Source organism: Mustela lutreola, chromosome 9 (assembly GCF_030435805.1).
Source record: "Mustela lutreola isolate mMusLut2 chromosome 9, mMusLut2.pri, whole genome shotgun sequence".
Lineage (NCBI taxonomy): Eukaryota > Metazoa > Chordata > Mammalia > Carnivora > Mustelidae > Mustela > Mustela lutreola.
Window position 1 is genome coordinate 14,078,776 of NC_081298.1, and position 19,980 is coordinate 14,098,755.

The 19,980-nt window shown below is 51.8% G+C and overlaps 1 protein-coding gene across 4 annotated transcripts in view; it reads left to right on the forward strand.

Moving 5' to 3' along the window:
• Positions 1 to 19,980, forward strand: part of CDH22 (cadherin 22) — a 120,474-nt gene that overhangs the window by 63,135 nt on the left and 37,359 nt on the right. For 3 of the 4 annotated variants that reach the window (XM_059133590.1, XM_059133588.1, XM_059133586.1), the window contains 2 exons: positions 10,210 to 10,401; positions 18,382 to 18,549. In XM_059133590.1, coding sequence (XP_058989573.1) covers positions 10,210 to 10,401; positions 18,382 to 18,549 — 360 coding nt within the window. The remainder of the gene's footprint in view (positions 1 to 10,209; positions 10,402 to 18,381; positions 18,550 to 19,980) is intronic. The other variant, XM_059133589.1, reaches the window with a different exon arrangement.

Sequence of the window (19,980 nt, forward strand, 5' to 3'; positions counted from 1 at the left end):
AGGCTAAAGCAAGGGAGCCAATCCAGTGCAAAGGTCCTGAGGTGCATTTTAGAAAGCTCTCTCTGCTACGGTTTGGAGAACAGGTGGGGATAGGGGACTCCAGAGGGAGGCATCGGCCAGGTGCTTGTCCATCACTTCACTCCCACTTCAACTCTGAGAGGTGATGGGACTGATGGTGGCATCCCCATCGAACAAATGGGAACACTGAGGCTCAGAGGGGAGAAAATATGTCCACCATTGCATAGCAAGTCAGTGACTGAGCAAGTCAAGTCTTGGTTCCTAGACTGTTGGAGTGGCAAGAGTCATTGCATCACACTCGGGGTAACTGAGGCCAAGAGAAAAGACAAGGACACTTTCAAGGTCACCCAGATTGTAGGAGGCAGAGCCAGTCCCCGGGTTCATGAATATCAATCAGCCTGAGGAGCTCCTGCCCTGCCTCCCTTTCCCCTCCCAGCTCACTGACTCTGACATTCAGCTCAGGAAAGAGGGAGGCATTGGATTCAACTTGGACAAGCCAAGGAATCCAGGAGGAGAGGGAGGAAGCAGAAATTAAATTAGTTTATTTCATTTAAGCAACTTTTTGAAGAGGAAGCAAATCTGACACCAGGGTGCTTGTGGAGACTCTAGGCGGCTTTGAAAATCAGTCACAATTACTGAGCCTCCTGATCTGGGCTGAAGAGGGCGGGGTGGACAAGCGGCACCAGGGTCTGGGCAGCTTCGGAGATCAGAGGGAGCAGGGACACAGCTTGGGACATGAAAGGCAGCGGGGCTCGCAAATTAAACCACTCACAGCTTAAAAAGGAAGGGAAGTGTGCCGGGGGCCTCCGATGAGCCACGCTTCTGAGGAGGGGCACACCAGCCTCGCTGAACTTAACACAGTGAAGCAGGTCCTACAGCTGACCGTCAGGAAGCCTGGCTCCCTACATGACCTTGGGCGAGTCCCTGCCTCTCTCTGGGCACCAGGTTCCCTTCGAAACATTGAAGGGGTTTATTCATGCAATAGACATTTACTGAGGGTCTACTCTGTGCCAGGCACTGTTCCAGGCACTGGAGGTTCTTAGGAAGCCTCCATACAGGGCAGAGAGACAGACGGGAATGAAATAAACAAGCCAATATATTATAGGCCCTTATATAACAGGTCTAAGTGCTGTGAAATCTAGAGAATTTTTGCATTATACTGGGGGAGTGCTATTTTAGATAGAGGAGTCAGGAAGGGCCTTTCTTTACAAAAGAGCATATTTGAACAAAGATCTGAAGGAACCAAGGAGCTATGTGAAACAGTGGTTTTCATACTTGACTGTGCATCCACATTACTTGGAGAGCTTGCTAAAATACAGATTGATGCCCTTTCCCCCCAGGGTTTCTGATTCAGCAGGTCTGGTTATTAGAAATGTTTGCATTTTTTAATTAATTCCATGGTGATGCTGCTATTGCTGGCTCAGGGACCACACTTGGAGAATCACTAAGCTGGAGGAAGAATGTACAGGCAGAATAAACAGCAAGTGCAAAGGTCCTGAGACATAGTGTGTTTGTCATGAGGGGTCAGTGTGGGTGAAGAGAGAAGTAAGTGATGTAGGGGGAGAGTCCAATGAGATTGAAAGAGATACTGGAAACAGGATCACGTAGGACACTGTAGCCATTGAAAGGATTTCGGTTGTACTCTGAGTGAGATACAGAGTCAATGAGTGATGTGATCCAACTTATACTTTTAAAAGCTGACTTGTTGGCCACCATATTGAAAATGGACCATAAGGGGACAATGTTGGAAGAAGGGAGATCAGTGAGGAGGCAGCTGCAATCATGTGGGCAAAAGGTGATGCTGACTCAGACCCGCATAGGAGGTGAGAAGGTATGGGATTCTGGGTGTATGTTGAAGGTAGAGCCAACTGGGCTTGTGAGGGACCAGATAAGAGGAGTGAGAGGGAGACAAAGCAAGGATGTGGTTGACAAGTGTGTCCTGAGCAATGGATGGATGGAGCTGCTGAGATGGGGACTGCTCCAGCAAGAGCAAGGTTACAGCACAAAATTAAGACTCTTGGGTATGTTAAGACTGAGATGTCTACTAGAAATCTGGGTGGAGCTGTCAAGGGGACAGTTGGGTCTCTGAGTCTGGAGGTCAGGAGCACTATCAGGGTCAGAGATACAATTTTGAAGGTCATCAGCAGAGAGAAGGAATTTAAAGCTCAAGGCTGGATGAAACCAACAAGAAAGTGAGTTTTGAGAGAAAAGATTTAGACTAGATAATCTCCTAATGTTGGGGGCACCAGACCCCTTCCCACAAGTTTCACAACCTGAGCAGTGGACAGCAAGATTTCACAGGGCTCTCATGCCCAGTTCAACTCTACCTACTTATTAATGCCAACTATGTATAAGATATGCTTGGCACTGTTGAGGATACAGAAATGAGAACTTCAATCCAACATGCATCTATTAGCCACTACTTTATTCCGGGCACTGCAGGGGATCTAAAGATAAGTAATTGAATTAAATCCACAAATGTTTATTAGCACCCATTATGTACAAGGCCTCCAGTGTACTTGGCTCTGTAGGGGTTGCAAAGATGAGTCACCTAACTTAGCAAACATTTATTAGCACCTACTTTATATATAGCCCCAAGGGGATAGAAAAATAAGCAGTTGCTTTCAATTCAATAAACATGTATTAGTGCCTACTGTGTACATGGCAATTGGGTAGGTATGTGGGGATGCAAAGAAGAGCAAGACCCTCCCCTGACCTTAAAGTGATGGCAGATCAGTTTCATCTCTGGGGTGAACTTTGGCCAAATGGTAGTGACTATAGGGTTGTGTTGAGAAGGAATCTGAGGCCCCTCCCATTCAAGCTCAGGAGAAAATGCCGCAAACGATTAGTAATGTCTGCTGAGAGCAAAGGCAAGCCAATGGAATGGTTCATTTGGCATTGGATTGGCATTGTTGGACCATGGGATTGGGACTCAGTGAGCTGTGGAAATGGGCAGGGGCTCTGCCAGAGCGGGGTTCCCATGTATTCCAGTTCCTCTGTGAGCAGCATCTCTAACAGACAGAAGGGCTGTTTTGTAGTATAGCCTGCACTTCTTGGGACATTTACTAAATAACAGCTGTCAGCCAACACTGCTTTCACAGAGCTATTTCCTCTTATTCTCAACAATCCTGGGGAATAAGCAGGGCAGGTATTACTGTCCTCATTTAACCAATGAGGAAATAAATGCAGAGAGAGATAAAGTAACTTGCCTGAGTTTCCAGAATGAGAGCTGGAGCCAGAACTGGACCCCGAACCCAGAAGCAGAACCCAAGCCACTTGCCTCAGCTTGTATGGGCAACAGCCATGCACAGAGACTTTATAGCTTGCAAAGCACTTTCACATCCCTGATCTTAATTGATTCTCCCAGAAGCTCTCAGGTCAAGTGTTAACACACCCATTTTATAGCTGGAGAAACTGAGGCTCACGAGGGGAAGAAGGTAACACTGGAAGAGCACACTACTGATTGTTGAATCCAGTGGTTGGCGGGGGACAGGGCAAGGAGGAAGGGAGGAAAGCAGGAGGCAGTGTGTTCCCCAAAGGTCTCATTTGGGGAGGGTAGCAACAAGCTGGGAGCCTCTGAGTGTCCTGTCTGCAGCCTGAGAGAGTGTGGCTCAGCAGCCCTCAGGCCCAAGCCAGGAATCAATCGCTGGCCTCTGCAGAGACAACTTCTAAAGATGTTTTTAATTAAAGTCCAGGAAGATCTATATGTGCAATATCTCCTTGCCTAGCAACGGCACTGGCTCTCACCACCCAGGATCGGGGGAAACAGGACAGGAGATTTCTGGTGGAGAAAGGTAGCAAGGAAGAGCAGAGGCCCTGGCCCTCAGGAGTCATCCCCGTGGCCCAGGGAACCTGGACAGTGAAGAGTGGATCCATGCCTTTCTTTGTCATTTCCATCAACAAATTATTCCACACACACAAGCACCTTCTCTAAGCCAGGCCCTATACCTACATAGCAGTGAGTACAAAGGTGACCGAGCCACCATCCTGCCCTCAAGGGCCTAGCACACAGTGGGTGCTCCATAGATGTCGGGTAACTGAATAGAAGCAAATAATAAGAAAAGAAATGTTTGCTTTCTGCAACAGGCAGACCGTTGCTACTACAGCAGATACTTAAAATGTTGCTGTCCCAACAAATAAGGTGACCAGACTACATACTAGACAGTCCCATTTAAATGTGGGAAGGACAGAAGAGCACAAGTGTCTCAAACTGGGATGGTAGGAGAGTCCTCTCTCTCAGGGGAACAGATTAGCTCCCCATACACATTCATGGGTGAGTCCATGGCTGGGATCTATGAGGACAAAGGGAGGGGACGGTGTCCCAGAGTTTCACTGGAGACTCTGGAAAAGCGTATTTGCAACATAGGGCACTCTTATCCCATTGAGCCAAAACTGCTTCTTCTCTTTGTCCCCCCTCCCACTCTCTCCCACTCTCCTCTTGCTTAATATGTATCTCTGCCTGTCTCTGTTTCTATATAAGTCTACTTTCTGACTTTATCTCTGCATTTCTACCTCTTTCTGTCACATTCTGTGTTCCACTTTCTCCCTGTCTCTATGTATCTCTGCCTTTCTGATGCTCATATCTCTGTCTCTGTCCTAATTTCTTCCTATGTGTCTGGGTATCTGTTTTCCCACTTTCTCCCTGCCTGTCTCTCTGAATCCCTGTCCCTCTGTCCCTTGTCTCTGTGTCTCTGACCCACTTTCTAACCTCATCTCTTAGTGACACCTTCTCTGTCACTTGTCTCTGGGCCTGCCTCCTACCCCTCCCTCCCAACTACTCCCCGCCCCACCCATGTTCTTGCATCTCCTGAATATCATTAGGCTGCCCTGGCTGGGCAGCCGGAAGCTGTGGAGGCCAGCCCAGTGAGCCAGCATCATAAGTGATGATCAAAGAGGGAGTTGGGAGGGAGAGTTTGAGAAGGGGTTTGTTTCCTGTGTAATCTGAACGTTCCCAGGGACTCGACAAGTGGTTTTTAATTTTTAATAGAAAGCATTCCGTGCAGTTCTGGCAGCAGCAGGGGGTGGGACTCATTTTTTATAAATGTTCGAGAAGCTAAATGTGAGCTGAGGGTTTCCCCAGGCCCAGCAGGGCAGCAAAGGGAAGTAGGGAAGAGGCATGACGGCAATAATTACAAACATCTTCATAATAATGACACTTGGTCACCTCGTTTGAAGATTCTGTTCCTTTCCAAAGTGCTTCGTCTCTTTCATCTCATTAAAGGGCCTCCCTCTTCCAGGGAGTCCAGAAGGATGAAGTATTATCTCCATTTTACAGAAGGGGCACTGAGGCCCAGTCGGGTCAGTTTTCCCACAGCCACAAAGCCCAGGAGAGGGCTGGGATGACTTCAGTCCTGGAGCTCCCCTCCCCATAGCACCACCTCCTCCTTGAGCCAATGGGACTCCTCCTGGGGGCTCCGGAGCCCAAGTCTAGGTGGCAGTTGGACCTCGTAGATATCAAAGACAAGAGCTAAGAAAGGAAAGAATTCTGGGTTGGGAGCCAGGCCATGGGTTCCAATTCTGGCTCCATGTCAAACCATGTCAGAGACATCCAGGTAAACCAGAGATAAGGGGTGAGCTTGACCCCTCCCTCCTGATAATGGTGTCCAGGAATTTTTTACTTCAGGCCAAGGGCACAGCCCCAGAGACCTTCTGACCATTGCAGAGAGACAAGAGGAATAAACTACTGAGTGCTACTATATGCCCAGCTTTACCAGCCATGTAAATCCATCATTTCTAGTCCTCAGAGCATCCCTGGGAGGCAGAGGGGCCTCCTCTAGACTAAAGGTGAGGAAAGAGGTCAAACAGGGAGAAAGACTTGACCAAGAGCACAGAGTGAAGAAGGGGCGGGATCCGAACCCTAGACTCTCTGATGCCAAAGCCCACCCAGTCTCATCTCCTGGCAGGAGTCTGAAGTCTCATGCTGATTTTGCCTGGGAGGAGCACTGCTGACTTGGTGGCATGTGTCATCCTTGCTTCTTCCTTCCTAGGGTCAGTCTCAGGACTGGCACAGTGAGTCCAAACATGCTGGCTCCACAGACCTGGGCTGCAGTCTTTCCCTACCACTTACCACTGATAGAACCGGGGAAAGTCACTGAGCAGAGACTCCATGACTCAGTTTCCTGAGTTCAGTCAGGGGTTTGGCCGGTAGTTAGCCTGGGATGCATTCTAGAATCACTGCAGCAGTTTTTAAAAATGCCCTTGTCTCAGCTTCACCCCAGGAGAGGCGTACGGAATTGGTCTGGGGTGGGGTTCAGCATCAGTTTTATTTTAAAGCTCCTAAGAGATTCTAATATGCAGCCAGGGTAAGACACACTGGTTTCTGTGCTCTCTGAGGACCAGCCTTTCCACATTTAACATTCTACGTGGAACCCTGCTCTGAAATCCTGTTTACCCAAGAATCATTTGGGCAATACTTCCTATGCCGGCCTGGATAGAGGCCCTTAACCCCATGTAGCTTAAGAGTTGGCTGGCAGCACCATGGACAGCGACCAGCCCACCCTAGCCAATCCCAGCCCTGCTTCTGGAACTCCGAGCTTCAACCAGTTGTGGCAGGGAAAATCCCGGATGCTGTTCCTTGCCATTCCCCTCCTTTCTCTGACTCGTCCCTCTCTTACTTGCCTGTCTCCTTTTACTCCTATTGCCCCCCCCCCCACTTCATAAGTCCAGGCATATGTAGGTTTTGACATCAGATCAACCTGTTTTTGAATCCTGCCTCTCCTATTTCCTTACCAGGTGAACTTGACCGGGCATTGTTCTTGGTTCTGAACATGGAGAACTGTTTGAGTTCTCACAGTGATCTTGAGAGCTTGGCAGTAATATTACCTTCATTTCACAAGTGAGGAAACTAAGGCACAAGGGACTTCATTGCTTAACTTCACTCAGCCTCATTTTTTCATCTGTAAAGTGGGAATCTCAATAGAGCTTACTTCAAGCTTATTTTATAATTCCATGAGATAACAGACATAAAGGGCTTCTCATAGGATCTAGCACAAAGTATTATTCAGTAAACATAATCTATCATTATCTTCGAATAACAATATGTAATAATAGGTTTCATCAGCATTTATTATTAATTCACATTTTCACCCTTCACTGTGCATAGCAGTTCCCTCATCTGTAAAATGGGAATGATGCAGGATTGTACGGTGTTGGCTCATATCCACTCACAATAGGCAAATATTGATTTTCTGTTTTGTGAGCCACTTGATATCACATAGGTAGCTTGAAATTGGCCATGGTGAGAGTCTCTACATCATGTAAATCAACAAATACAACAAGGTAGGGCGTTCCTCCCCACCCCTCTAGCCCTCTGAGCTGATGGTTAAACATTTACCAGCATACCACTGCATCTACATCTTAGAATTCAACTGAGAATTAAAGGAGGGAGTGGATGTGATGGTCATTATAAAATCTAACTGCTGAATGGAGGGGAGCTGACCATGCGGTGGTCCCGTAGCAGCCACAAGCCTGGCACCCTTTTATCTGCTCATTCTGGGGAGCTGCTGACTTGTGAAGAAGGTAGGAGGGGGTCTGGAGCCTGGGGAGCCAGTGGTGAATCACTGACCCTTCACCATCCCCACGTGTCGGCATTAACTATAATGGCTGCAATAAAGAATCCGGGATTGGGGAAATGATTCCATCATCCCCGCAGCAGTCCCTGGGATGCAGCCAGGGAGAGAGAGAGAGATCAGCCATTACCCTGGGGAGTCATTCAGCTGGATATTGTGCCTTGCCCAAGGGGGGGGGGGGGACAAGCAGAGGGGAGTGGCAGGGAGACCCTCTCTCATAACAGCTACAACAGCCACTATTTATTGAGCACCCACCATGAGCCTGATGCTTTATGTGTCTTCTCCCTTTTCAGTGTGTCTGTGAGGGAGGCATGATTGTGTTCATATACTCACATGCCATGCCTCCCAAGACAACAACCTACATTTATTGAGTGCTTAGCGTGGGGCAGGCACTGTCCTCGGTGCTGAACATGAAGTCTGTTTAAATTCCTAAAACAATTTTAGGAGTTTGGTAATATGCTCATCTTTATTTCACAAATGAGAAAATTGAGGCACAAGGGGGTTGTGACATGTTCAAGGTCAAACTGCTAGTAAATGGCAGAGTCATCACTGATTGTGATTTATTACACTGAGCCACCATCCCCAGAGCCACTCTGCCTGCCTGCGTTGACTGTCACCCCAGGAGGGCTTTGACCTCAGAGTCCTGGGTTCAAATCCCACCACTTCCTCTCTCAGTGCTCTTGGTCAAGTGTTCCTACTTGTCTGACCTGTTTCCTCACCTGTAACTTAGAGGGGAACATTCTGGCTCTCAGAAATACTATGAGGATTAGAGATGATGAATTTTTTTAAAGATTTTATTTACTTATTTGACAGACAGAGATTACAAGCAGGCAGAGAGGCAGGCAGAGAGAGAGGAGGAAGCAGGGCCCCCCCCCGAGCAGAGAGCCCGATGTGGGGCTCAATCCCAGGACCCCCAGACTATGACCTGAGCCGAAGGCAGAGGCTTTAACCCACTGAGCCACCCAGGTGCCCCAGAGATGATGAATTTAAGTGCTTGGTGAAGCTGGACATGTAGTAGGTGCCCCTAAGAGTTTATTCCTTTTTCCTCTTTCTGTATAATATGAGGCACCTGGGGTTATGTCCTTGGCCCTGAGAGGAGACCCTGGGCACCAAGCATCGAGGGGGAGAGGGCTTGCTCAGATACCTTCCCTAGCTTCTCTGGGCAACCCTGACATGGCTGACATGGAGCAGGAGCTGCCAAAGAGAGGCGCATTGCAGGGCCGGTTTAGAAGGCTCAGGCTGGGAGGGGGGATATAGAGAGGAAAATAAGGAATGCAAAAGAGTGAAAAATAAATACATGTGTCTGTCTGGAATGATCGAGGGCCCCAGGCTGGAGGCGGGAGAGGCGGGCGGCAGGCTGGGCTTAGCAGAATTGCTGCAGTAGCACTTCCAGAGCCTCACTCATTAGCCAAGCTGTGAATGGGCCTTACCTCCTAGCAGGCACCCTTCTGGCCCAGAGAGTACCACCCAGCCCCGGGAAGGCCCCACCCAGGACCTCAGCAGGTCTGGGTCCCATCCCTTCACCAGCAGGGCATTCAAAAGAAGGCATCACCTTGAAGTGACGTCTGAGTCTTATCCTCTTGGCTCATATCCTGAGCTCCCAAGACTCCTTCTTGGGTCTTCTACTTCACCCCCTCCTTTCTGGAAAGGTTCAGATGGACCAGAAGGCTTTGCCCACCTCCCCATCCAACCCTCCCCCACCCCACCCTCAACCCCCTCCTGTCCAGCCTCACATCCCAAGCCCTGATTTCGTCAAATTGAACATGATGTCAAATTAGAGCCATCTCTGGGACAGGCCGAGAGAAGCTCCCAGTTTAATGAGGCAGCGTCGAAAATCAATAACTTAATTGCCGCTGTTTGATGGACTTTTATCCAATTTATACTCTCCCCAGCAGCCTACGTGCAGAGCATGCAGAGCATGTGAAGTGTGTGTGTGTGTGTGTGTGTGTGTGTGTGTGTGTGTGTGTGTGTCTGGGGGGGGGGGGGACTGTCTGGACACCCAGGGGGAGGGGCAAGGAGGGCACCAGGACCCACAGCCAACTATTTCCCACAGGGAAAGCTGGGCCTTACCATCCTCCTGCCCCCAATCCAAAAGCTACTGGCCTCTGAGCCCCAGTGAACTTGGTTATCCTTCTGGGCTGCCCAATCCCCATCGTGTGGGGGGTGGTAAGGTGGGAGGGAAGAGAGGCAGAATTCTCTCGAGAAATCAGGAGGGGCGGGGGTGGGTAGAAAGACCCCTGTTTTGGGAGTCGGGTGCCTAGTTTCCAGTCCTGGCTCTAACTCTGACCGTGATGACTTAATTGGTGATGATGACCATTGCATCACCCGCTGAGAGCCCCATCTGGACTGAGAATTTAAAGTGCATTCCCTCAACATCAAGAACCAAGGACTAGGATTATCCCCCATTTGCTGAAGAGGAAACGGATTCAGAGAGGCTGTCTTCCCTTGCTAGAATCCTACAGCTGGGAGTCACCAAAGGAGATCTGAACCCAGATCTGACTCCATGGTCATGCTTGTGCCACAGGAAGCCCCCAGATCAGGAAGCGGGTTGGGAGTCGGTGTGGGGATGAGGACTGTGAGGGGACTAGCTTCCATGACCTCCAGCTTGGATCTCCTCTCCTAGCTTCCCTGGGGTGGGGAGGACAAGCACAGCGGCCCCAGGTGACCCCCGTCTCGCTTGGTCCCCCGGGTCCAGGCACGTCGGTGATGCAGGTGATGGCCTCTGATGCAGATGACCCCACGTACGGCAGCAGCGCTCGGCTGGTGTACAGCGTGCTGGATGGCGAGCACCACTTCACCGTGGACCCCAAGACCGGTAAGGGGCGGGGCCTGGCCGGAGGGTCGGGGCCTGGGCAAGACTGGAGGAGGGGCACGGAGGGGCGGGGCTAGAGGGTGGGGGTACTTCCGCTGGCAGCGTTCTAAGCGGACATCGCTGAGGGTAGGACGCCCGGAAGCGGCATCTATCCTGTTCCAGGATCTCAGAGAGGAAAGGATGGCCAGGCAGAAAGAGACAAGGGCTGAGAACCAGAAAAAGATGGGGCTTGAGGGCGGGGGCGGTGGGGGGTGGGGGGGGTGAGGAGCGCCTGCCATACTGGAAGAGAAACAAAAAGGCAGGATGCCTCCACCATGCCAACATGGGCGCCCTGAAGGGGACTTCAGAGGTCCCACGTAAGCGACCCTCCTGTCCTTGGAGCTTAACTGAAGCAAGCGTGTCTGCAGCCCTTAGGGGTCAGCAGGTGAAGGGCGCCTTTTCAGCAGTTGTGAAAGCTCTGTTCAAAGGACAGTTGTTAAGGGTCTGATGGAAAGAGATAGAGACAGGCGAGAATGGCTTGTTGGCTTCTTTTCCCTCCCCCAACACCACCGAACACAGTCCTCATTTCACTTTCTCTGAGGTTAGAGCCTGATTATGTCTCTGAGGGGCCCTGCCAGAGTGGCAGGGAGGGCAGAGCAGGACATGAAGCTCAGAGAAGTGAAGTGCCTTACAGAGGTTGTTGCACAGCTGGGCGTGGCTGCCGATGCCAAGGAAGGTGTTCTCCCTGTCCCTGAGATGGGAGGCGCAGGCCAGGAGTGAGGGCTCACTGGAGACCGTCCACCACACAATGTTTATCAGATGCCATCCTGGGGCTCACAGTCCAGTGGGGGCAGGGGCGACAGGCACATGCATGGGCCATCAGGATGCAAAGTTCTGGGAGGTGGAAGGAGCTGATCTCCAAAGGATAAGAAGGCGTTGGCCAGACCCAGATGGGGATTCAGAGACAGGCATTCCAGGCAGAGGGCATGGTGCTGGCAAAACTAGGAGGGAAGAACACCCTGAGGCATGAGGGGAATTGTAAGCAACTCAGGACTGGGAAAAGCAGGAGGCCTAAGATGGGATCAGGGCTGGCTGGTAGGGGCCCAACTGGGCCCAGGAGAAGTGAGGCTTAAGACCTTGGATTTTATTCTAAGGGTAATGAGGGAATTTTTTTCCAAGGGTAATGGGGGTAAAAGGTAGTTCTAAGGATTATTCTAAAGGTAATGGTGTGTGTGTGTGTGTGTGTGGTGGATCTGCATTTTGGGTTTTTGTTTGTGTATTTTATTTGTTGGGGTGTGGAATTGAGGATTCTAGATTATGAGCACAGTTATAATTGTACTATCTTACACAAAATATCTTTGTCATTTTTTTCTCCTTGCAAAAGTAATATATTTTGGAAATTCAAACATTAAATGTTAAAAGAGGGAGAGAAAGAAAGAAAGAAAGAAAGAAAGATGCTTCCCACCCTCACCCCTTAATTACAGCCCCAAAGGTAGCTACTTAGTACATATATCCTATGAGATCTTGGACTCATTCACTTAAAAAAATATTAAGTTTTTAAAAATAAATAACATATTTCAAGGTTCGAAATTTAAAAAGTAATCCAAACAGATATTTAGTGGACATTCTTCACCCCTTCCAGTCCCCCAGCCACCCAGTTTGGGTCCCCAAGGCAACCAATATAATTTCCTTGCGTATCCTTTCAGAGCTATTCTATGCATGTACAAGAAAATAGGTACATGTATTTGTTTTATTTTTTTTTTACACAAATGGTAGCTATAAACACACACTATATACACTGCTTGCCTTTTTCACTTTACAATACATCTTGAAGATTATTCTATATCAGTACATAAAGAGCTTCCTCATTCTTTTATTTAACAGCTGTTGTGGATACACTAAAATTTATTTCACCAGTCCCCTATTGATGGACACTTATGCTGTTTCCAATCTTTTGCTACAACAAGCAATGCTACAGTGAATAACCTCATACATATATCATTTTGTGCTTGTGTGAGTGTATCTGCAGGATAATTTTCGGGAAGAGGAAAAGCTGGGTCAAAGAGCACATGCATTTGGAATCCGGATAGATAATGCCGAAATGTACCAGATTATACTCCCGAGAGCCACATAGGAAGGCGCCTGTTCCCCTCCTCCTCACCAACATTTTGGGCTCATTGATGACTTTTAGGCAAGGAAGTGACATGCTCAGGTTTTCATTTTAACAAGATCCCTCGGGCTGCTCTCTTTAGCATGGCTCAGAGACAGGAATTGAATTCAGGGAGACTCAGTAGCCTAGGGTGCCCAACAGAGAGCCCCAAATGACAAACACCAAGGCCTGCACCCTTCCCCGACCCCCACCCAGACTCCTGAACCTGCTCCATCTAGCTCGGGAGCCAGAAATGACACAGGATTGGTGGCGAGGGTTAGCTGGGATGCTGAGGAGGGAGAATAAGAGATGACAGTGAGATCCAGCAAGGGCAGACCTTGGGGGTAGGGAACTGGACTGAGGGAAGAATCTGGGGGTTCCCAACTTTGGGACCTGCGATGGGAAAGAGCACCATCCACAGAAACAGAAGGAGGAATGTTGATTAAGAAAACTAGGACCAAAAGAATTAGTGAATGTGCCCTGGGATCTGGTGCAGAGCTAATTCATTCCATTTTAACCAAAGTGCCTTTAGGAGGGGAGAGGAGAAGGAAAGAAACATCTAGAACATCTAGCAGGCTGTCTGAAATATGGGCCTGGAGCTCTCTTAATAGCAGGGGCTCCTTAAACTTTGGTTTCCCATGTGCATAAGAAGGATAATAATTCCCATCACAAGTGACTGTTGCGAGGCTCCAACAGGAGAGTTCCTTCCTTCATTCAACAACTCTTCAGCCAGTGCCTCCTATGTACCTGGCTCTGTTCTAGGCTCTAAGCATATGGCAGGAAGCAAATCCATACCTTCATGGAGCTTTAATTCAAGTAGGGAATACAGAAATGCAGAAAATAAGCCTATCCAGGTATAACATAACATCATAGCAACAAGTGCAAAGAAGACACAGAAAGCAGGATAAAGGGGTAGACTTCGATGAAGAAATCAGGACGGGCCTTTCTAAGGAGGTGATCTTGGACAGAGACGTGAATGAAGGGAGGGTATGAGCCCCCTCGGTATCCCGGAAGGAACGTGCAGGCCAAGGGAACAACGAGGGTACAAAGTGCCCGGCGCAATCCTTGGTACCTGCTGGCAAGCCAAGGGGCTGCTGTTGCCTGTTGCTACTGACGCCTTCATTCGTTCAGCCTGAGGAGGGGGCCCTTCGAGTTGATTCCCCTTCCAGAAAGGGAGGAAGAGACAGAAAAAAGGGAGGGGCCAGGACTGAGTCTGGGAGATGGCAGGGGTGAGCAGATGGGGGACCAGACTTCAAGCGAGTGAAGAGGACGGCCGGGTTCTCAGAAAAAGCATCCCCCGCTGCAAGGAGGCAGGGAGAGGGTGGCACGTGGGAGGCCTCGGAGAGCCCAGGAGGGCAGGAACCGTTCTCAGGAGGCCAGAGAATGGGCACCAGACAAGGCAGGTGAAGCAGCACAGATGAGGTCCTTGTCCTAGGGTCCTTCACTTTCTCAGTCTGAGAGGGTCTTTGCTGACACCTCCCAGGAAGGACCAGATTGTTCCTCCCCTTGGCTTCAGCCCCACTGCAGGAGCTGCCCTGGTGCCATTCCCAGCCCCAGCTCCATTTCCCCAGCCAGGAATATTCCGCTGATGCGGGTCTATATTTAGCAGCTGCTGCGAGGTACAGTCTGTTCTCGCTGTGCAGATAGCAGGGAGCAGAGCCGGAACGGGCCCTGAGAGGAAGGTGTGAGGGAGAGGAGGAGGCGGGGCTCCGTGGGGCCGAGTGCCAGAGGAGGAATTAACTTGTGTGTTTTAAAGGCCAGGCCTGCCAGCAAGCCCCCCACAGGGGCGACAGGGATGGCATTTGCGGGCTAATGAGGCATCGCTTGGGCTCCAGGGCCCCTTCTGCAGAATCTGGAAGGGACAGCAGGGGTGGCGAGGATAACAGCTGGAACTGAGGGGGATGGGTGAGGACAAGGCTGCTGGGAGCCCTGGCCAGGTTCTGACTTTCAGCCACCACCACCCCCCCACTGCCCACCTCCACTCCCGCAAGACTAGAAAGGGGCGCTCAGAGACTCCTAAGTTATCTGCTGAGAATTCTCAACTGGGTCAGAGATGTCTGTTTTCCTGGGATGAATGAAACAAACCTTTGCTGAGCACCTTCTAAGTCTCAGATCCTGGGGTCAGGATGTTAACCAGATCTGATTTCTGCCCCCCGCGGGGCTTTTGTTCTACCCAGCCTGTGAGAGGGGAGACAGAGGGTCTGTGGCAGTAGGTCAGGCAGTCCAAGTGTTTACTGAACGCCTACAACGTGCCAGACCCTCTAGGTAAGATGATGAACAAGGCCAGTAGGATCGGGGACCCGATCCAGGACTTGAGGGAGCATCATGGCATCCCCAGAATGTGAGACCTGCCGCTGGAAACCTTGTCTCATTCCCTTAAAAGCCTTCCAACTGGGTAGCCCCATTTTATAGAATAGGAAACGGAGACTCAGAAGCACTCGAGAACTTACCCGAGGTCAGATAGCATGTACATGGTGGAAAGAAGAACCTAAACCAGTCAGTCTGACCCCAAAATCCCTCCTTTCTGCACAGCCTCAAATCTGACTCCGTGCCCCTACTCACAGTACCTCCTCAGTAAGCGTCTGATAGGTGAGTGAATGAGCGATTTGCAGGGCCAGAGCTTCCAAGAACAATTGCAGGGGCCGGTGTGAGAATTTTACCCCAGAGCCGGGAGACAGGCACCAGCCCCAGGCTGCTCCTCCCTGCATCAGGAGGTGGAGTGGGGAGCAGAACGTAGCAGATAACAGAAGATGCCATGGATTCCTCCCACCCCGCTAGGTAAAGTGACTTTGCCACTGCTCCTATCAAGAGACGGAGTCTAGATGGGTGCCTGGCTGGCTGAGTTTAGATAGAGATTGGACTCTATCTCTCAATGTCATCAGTTCAAACCTTATGTTGGGCATGGAGCTTACTTAAAGAGAGAGAGGTGGAGTCTTGAATCTGGAGCAGAAATTATGTTCTGCCAAGTCCCAGGTTAGGCCTTAAGAGGCCCTGCAATCCTCACCCTCACTCTTCTCTCCCAAGACCACCATCTAAGGAAATGCGCTCAGCCTGCTGAAGACTGGACACGCTCCCCCTCACGGCCGGGACCACCTGCCAGACCTATGTGCCAGGCCCCGCTGGGCCTCTGGCCAGCGGAGCCTCTAAGGAAATGTGGCTGCATGAGCGAGCCCAGGAGAGAGACAGTCTGGAGAACATGATTTCTCCATCAGATATCTACTGCTCTTTGACAAACTGCCCCCGAACACGGCGACTTAACACAGCAACAGTTTTTTCTTGTCATAATCTTGTGGGTTGGCTGCACAGGTCTTTTTGCCAGGGTCACTCATGGGGCGACAGTCAGCTGGCAGGTCTGCTAGGACAGCCAGCGTGGCTGGGCCCCTCCCTCCTTGTGGCCGTCCGCCTAGGGCTTTTTCTCAGCACAGTGGTCTTGAGGCTCCCAGAGGACAGGCCCCTGCACACAAGGGTTTATCAAGCCTCTGCTTTTTGTCCTGTTTGCTGATGTCCCATTGGCCAAAACAAGTCTGCAGAGCCAAGGCCTGAATCAGTATGAGAGGGGGTGACCCAAGAGTGTGCCTAACCACAGGTGTGTGCTATTGGGAGCTGCTGTCATCCCAGGCTGTCACCGGGTGTGATCCCAGGGCTGGGTCCAGAGGCAGCAGGGCCCCTGGGTACCCACCTCCTAGTCTCCCAACAATGGCCCCTGATCGTCTACAAGGCTTCATGGCTAGTTGCCAAGTGAACAGAGGTTGGTGGCCCTACATCCCTCCAGAGCTGGAAGTGGCAGTGACAGCAAGGAGGCAGCCCCATGAGCAGGGTTCCTCCCTGCCAGGGGTGGACCTCAGCCAGAGCCCTGCTCCAAGCCCCATTCACCAGTTTCTGGTGCACAAGCTTACAGACGCACGGTGGTCCCAAATCCCAGCACCGCCTCTACAGTCCGTGAGGTCCTGGAGGCCAAGGACATGTGCAAAGCTTAGGGATGCAGGAGGGGCTCCACTGGTCGGCTTCCTCCCAGCCCTTCTGACTGGTTCACTCAGGGAGCCCCCGTCTCTGGCCTGGTGCCCGCTCCACCGTCAGTGGGCCTGTCTGCCCTCTCCCTTTCTTCCTCCACCGTCTTTCTTCCCTCTTTCCTGACCCTGGGCCTCCCTGCTGTCTTCGAGAAAGGCTGTTTACTCAGTCTCTATTGTTTCCTGCCTTCCTTTCTCCCCTTGGTTCTTTCTCTCAGTTCTTTCTCTGGAGCTCTGTTCCTCTCTCTCACCATCCCCTCCTGAGTACATTTCTCTCCAGCTTGACCACTCCCCTCTGTCCTTCTCTCTGTCCTGGCTCTTTCTCCCTTGCTCTCTGTCCCCCACTCCAGGGCTGCAAAGCCTCAGCTGATAGACCAGCAGAGGCCTGGGCCCAGCCTCATTGCCAGAAGGGTGCCCCGTTCACAGTCAGTGTTGGGGCAGCTCAAGGAGGGCCTGCTGTGCCCAGAACCGAGACTGGTATGGAACACGCTGCTACTGGCAGGTGGCGGGTAACGTTATTCCGCCTGAAACTCCCATAGTGCTGGGGTTGATCGTTCCTGTTCTGTAGGGAGGCACTGCAGTTGTCCCATTTTCCAGAGAAGGAAACTGAGGTTCAGAGGAAGGGATTTGCTCAAGATCACATGGCCAAAAAAATGGCAGAGCTGGGATTTATCCCAAGTTCATGGGCTTCCAAGACTCCTCCATCCTTGCAAAGGCCACTCTCAGGAAAGGAGGGGTCAGCGGGGAGCCCATAGAGGGGTCTCAGAGGCCACCGATGGAGAGTCTGTGCAACTCTTCATTAGACAGAATACACATTCTCCATATCTCCATGTGATCCCACAAAAGCAGGGCCACTTCCTAGATGCCCTGCCTCCAGCACCCCCAGCTACACATACAGATACACACATACACGCACACACCGCAGCCTCTTCCCTCATTCTAGCGCCTCTATTGGAGTCTGGGGGCTGTTTGGAGACATCAGGAGTCTGAGATTGGGTTTTATGGGGCGCATCATGGGGCTGCTGGTGCATGACTCCACCTGGCGTGCCGGCCCCGGGCACCACCTGTCACCACCTGGTACTCGGCAGGTTGGAGTGAGTGGCGGGGGAGGCGCTGAATGCCTCATCGACTCTCCCCTCCACCTCGGTCTCCCACTGGCAGGGAGACAAGAAGCTCGGCCTTCCGCTCGGCAGAATTAATCTTGCGGTGACCCCCCACCCCCATTCCTGCTGCCCCTGCCCCTCTTGCATCAACAGCTTGAAGGGCTGTCTGATCAGTGATTCGCTAGTGCCTGGACAGAGAATCTAGGGCTGGGCCAGGGCCCGGGGACCCCAAGGGCTGAGGGCTGACTCCAACATGGAGAAGGGAGAGTGAAAATAAGTGTGCATTCAGCTGTGAGCGTGCACGCGTGTGTGTGAGTTCATGTGTGTTCTTATGTACGTACTATATAAGTGTGCGAGCCATACCTAGTGTATGCATACAGGTGAGTGTGACTCCAGAGTGAGTGTGCATGAGTGTGGGCGTGAGTCTCGTTCACCATGTTAACACTCAAAGCCAAGGTGCTGCTCCATGCCTGGCTCTGCTGAGAGCCACTGACAGAGAGAGGAAAGAACGGATCTCTCTGAGCAGGTATGAGTGTGCGTCAGCGTGCGTGAGTGTGCATCAGCGTGCGTGAGTGTGCATCAGCGTGCGTGAGCGTGCATGGGGCTGCTAAGCCTGTATCCGCATCGTCCCCACACCTTTGACGTTCCCCTCCTTAACTTGCCTGAGACCCGCCTCTGCTTACGGAGGGGTCTGCTGGCAGCTTGCGGGGGGGAGATCCCTGGCCTCACTCTCACTCACCCACAGGTGTGATCCGGACGGCTGTGCCTGACCTTGACCGCGAGAGCCAGGAGCGCTACGAAGTGGTGATCCAGGCCACAGACATGGCAGGCCAGCTGGGCGGCCTCTCCGGCTCCACGACCGTCACCATCGTGGTCACTGATGTCAATGACAACCCACCCCGTTTCCCTCAGAGTAAGTGGGGCCTTCCCAGAAGGCGAGGGAAGCATCTGCGTCCATCTGGTAGACCCCCAGCTCCCCTTGCATCGAGCTTCCGTGGCGGGGGTACCGTGGGCGTCTGTTCATCCTTCCAGCCGCCCACCAAGCTCATGCTTCCCTTTAGGTGTCCACCAAAGAGGGACTTGAATCTGTCTATCCACCCAAACCACCCATTTCCCTGCAGTGCCCCTCTTATCATGCTTCTCGCAGAGGAAGTCCTCAAAGTTATCTGGTTTTCCACACAGCCAAATAACACCGTTACCGACCGCCCTCACCTTGCTTCCTGCCACGGGGGGGGGTCCCCGTTTGTCCCAGCTTAGTCTATGTGACCTGCCCCTGACCCAAGCTTGCAAAGGGAAGGGCTGGGGGCTGGCCAGGGGGTTGGTGGGGAGACACAGGGATGTGGACAGAGGCTGTGGCCAGACCCAGGCCAAGGCCTGCCCTTGCTGCACAGAGAAGTGGGGTGGGGGTAGGGGCTGGAATGACAGGTCTGTCCCCCCCCCCCCCCCATTAGCCTGGAGGGCAGGGTGCTGTGCTTCTGAATTAGGAGGTTTTTCCACTCCCTGCCTTTCCTGGAACAACAGGGCACTGGGGCTGGTTCTCTGGCGGAGTCCCCCACCTCCCGGTCAGCCAACCCCTCTGTCCAGCCTTGGGCCCAGAGCCGCGCTGGGGAAGCCGGGAAGCCGCCAAAGCTGGCAGAGACTAAATGCCGCAGGGAGCCGGGCTGATCCCTATCGGGGAGTCATTACTCGAGGTCTGCTGCTCTCACATTAGGCCCGCCACAGGGGACTGACCCCCGAGAGATAAGGGAATCCAATCCCTTAGCTGAGAGCGCACCGTCATCGGGGCCTAGCGCCTCAGCCCAGGCTCTGGGCTGGGTGGGCGGAACCGCCAGCCAGCTCTGTGTCGCCAGGGAGCCGGGGGCAGAGCCGACCCCTACCCCTACGTGGAGTGGGGAGCTTTGAGGCACCGCGTGGAGGGGTGGAGGAATGGAGGAGTGGAGGGGTGGGGCGCACCCGGGTTTCTGTCCAGTTGTGTGAGGCTCTGTGCCAGCTCTGAGGGGGAAGCAGTGGGGCAAAGCAGAGAAGAGGGACCCTGGCCCCAGGAAGATTCTTGTTTATTCATTCATTGATTCGTTCCCTCTTTATCTTTAACACTTCTTTATTGTGAAATACGCACCCTAGCAGAAGGCTGGAAAGTAAAAATGGCCAGTTTGACAACTAACTATAAAGCGAACCTTCCTGGAAACCACACTCCTGGGCCCCAGCAGCCTCCATGTGCCTTTCCTGAGCCCGACTGTCCCCCACACCCCCTCTTCCAGGGTCAAGCATGATCCGCAGTTGTGACTGCCGCCTCCTTACCTTAGAGTCAGTTTACCTACATCCGCATCACCAAACCCTATAGCTT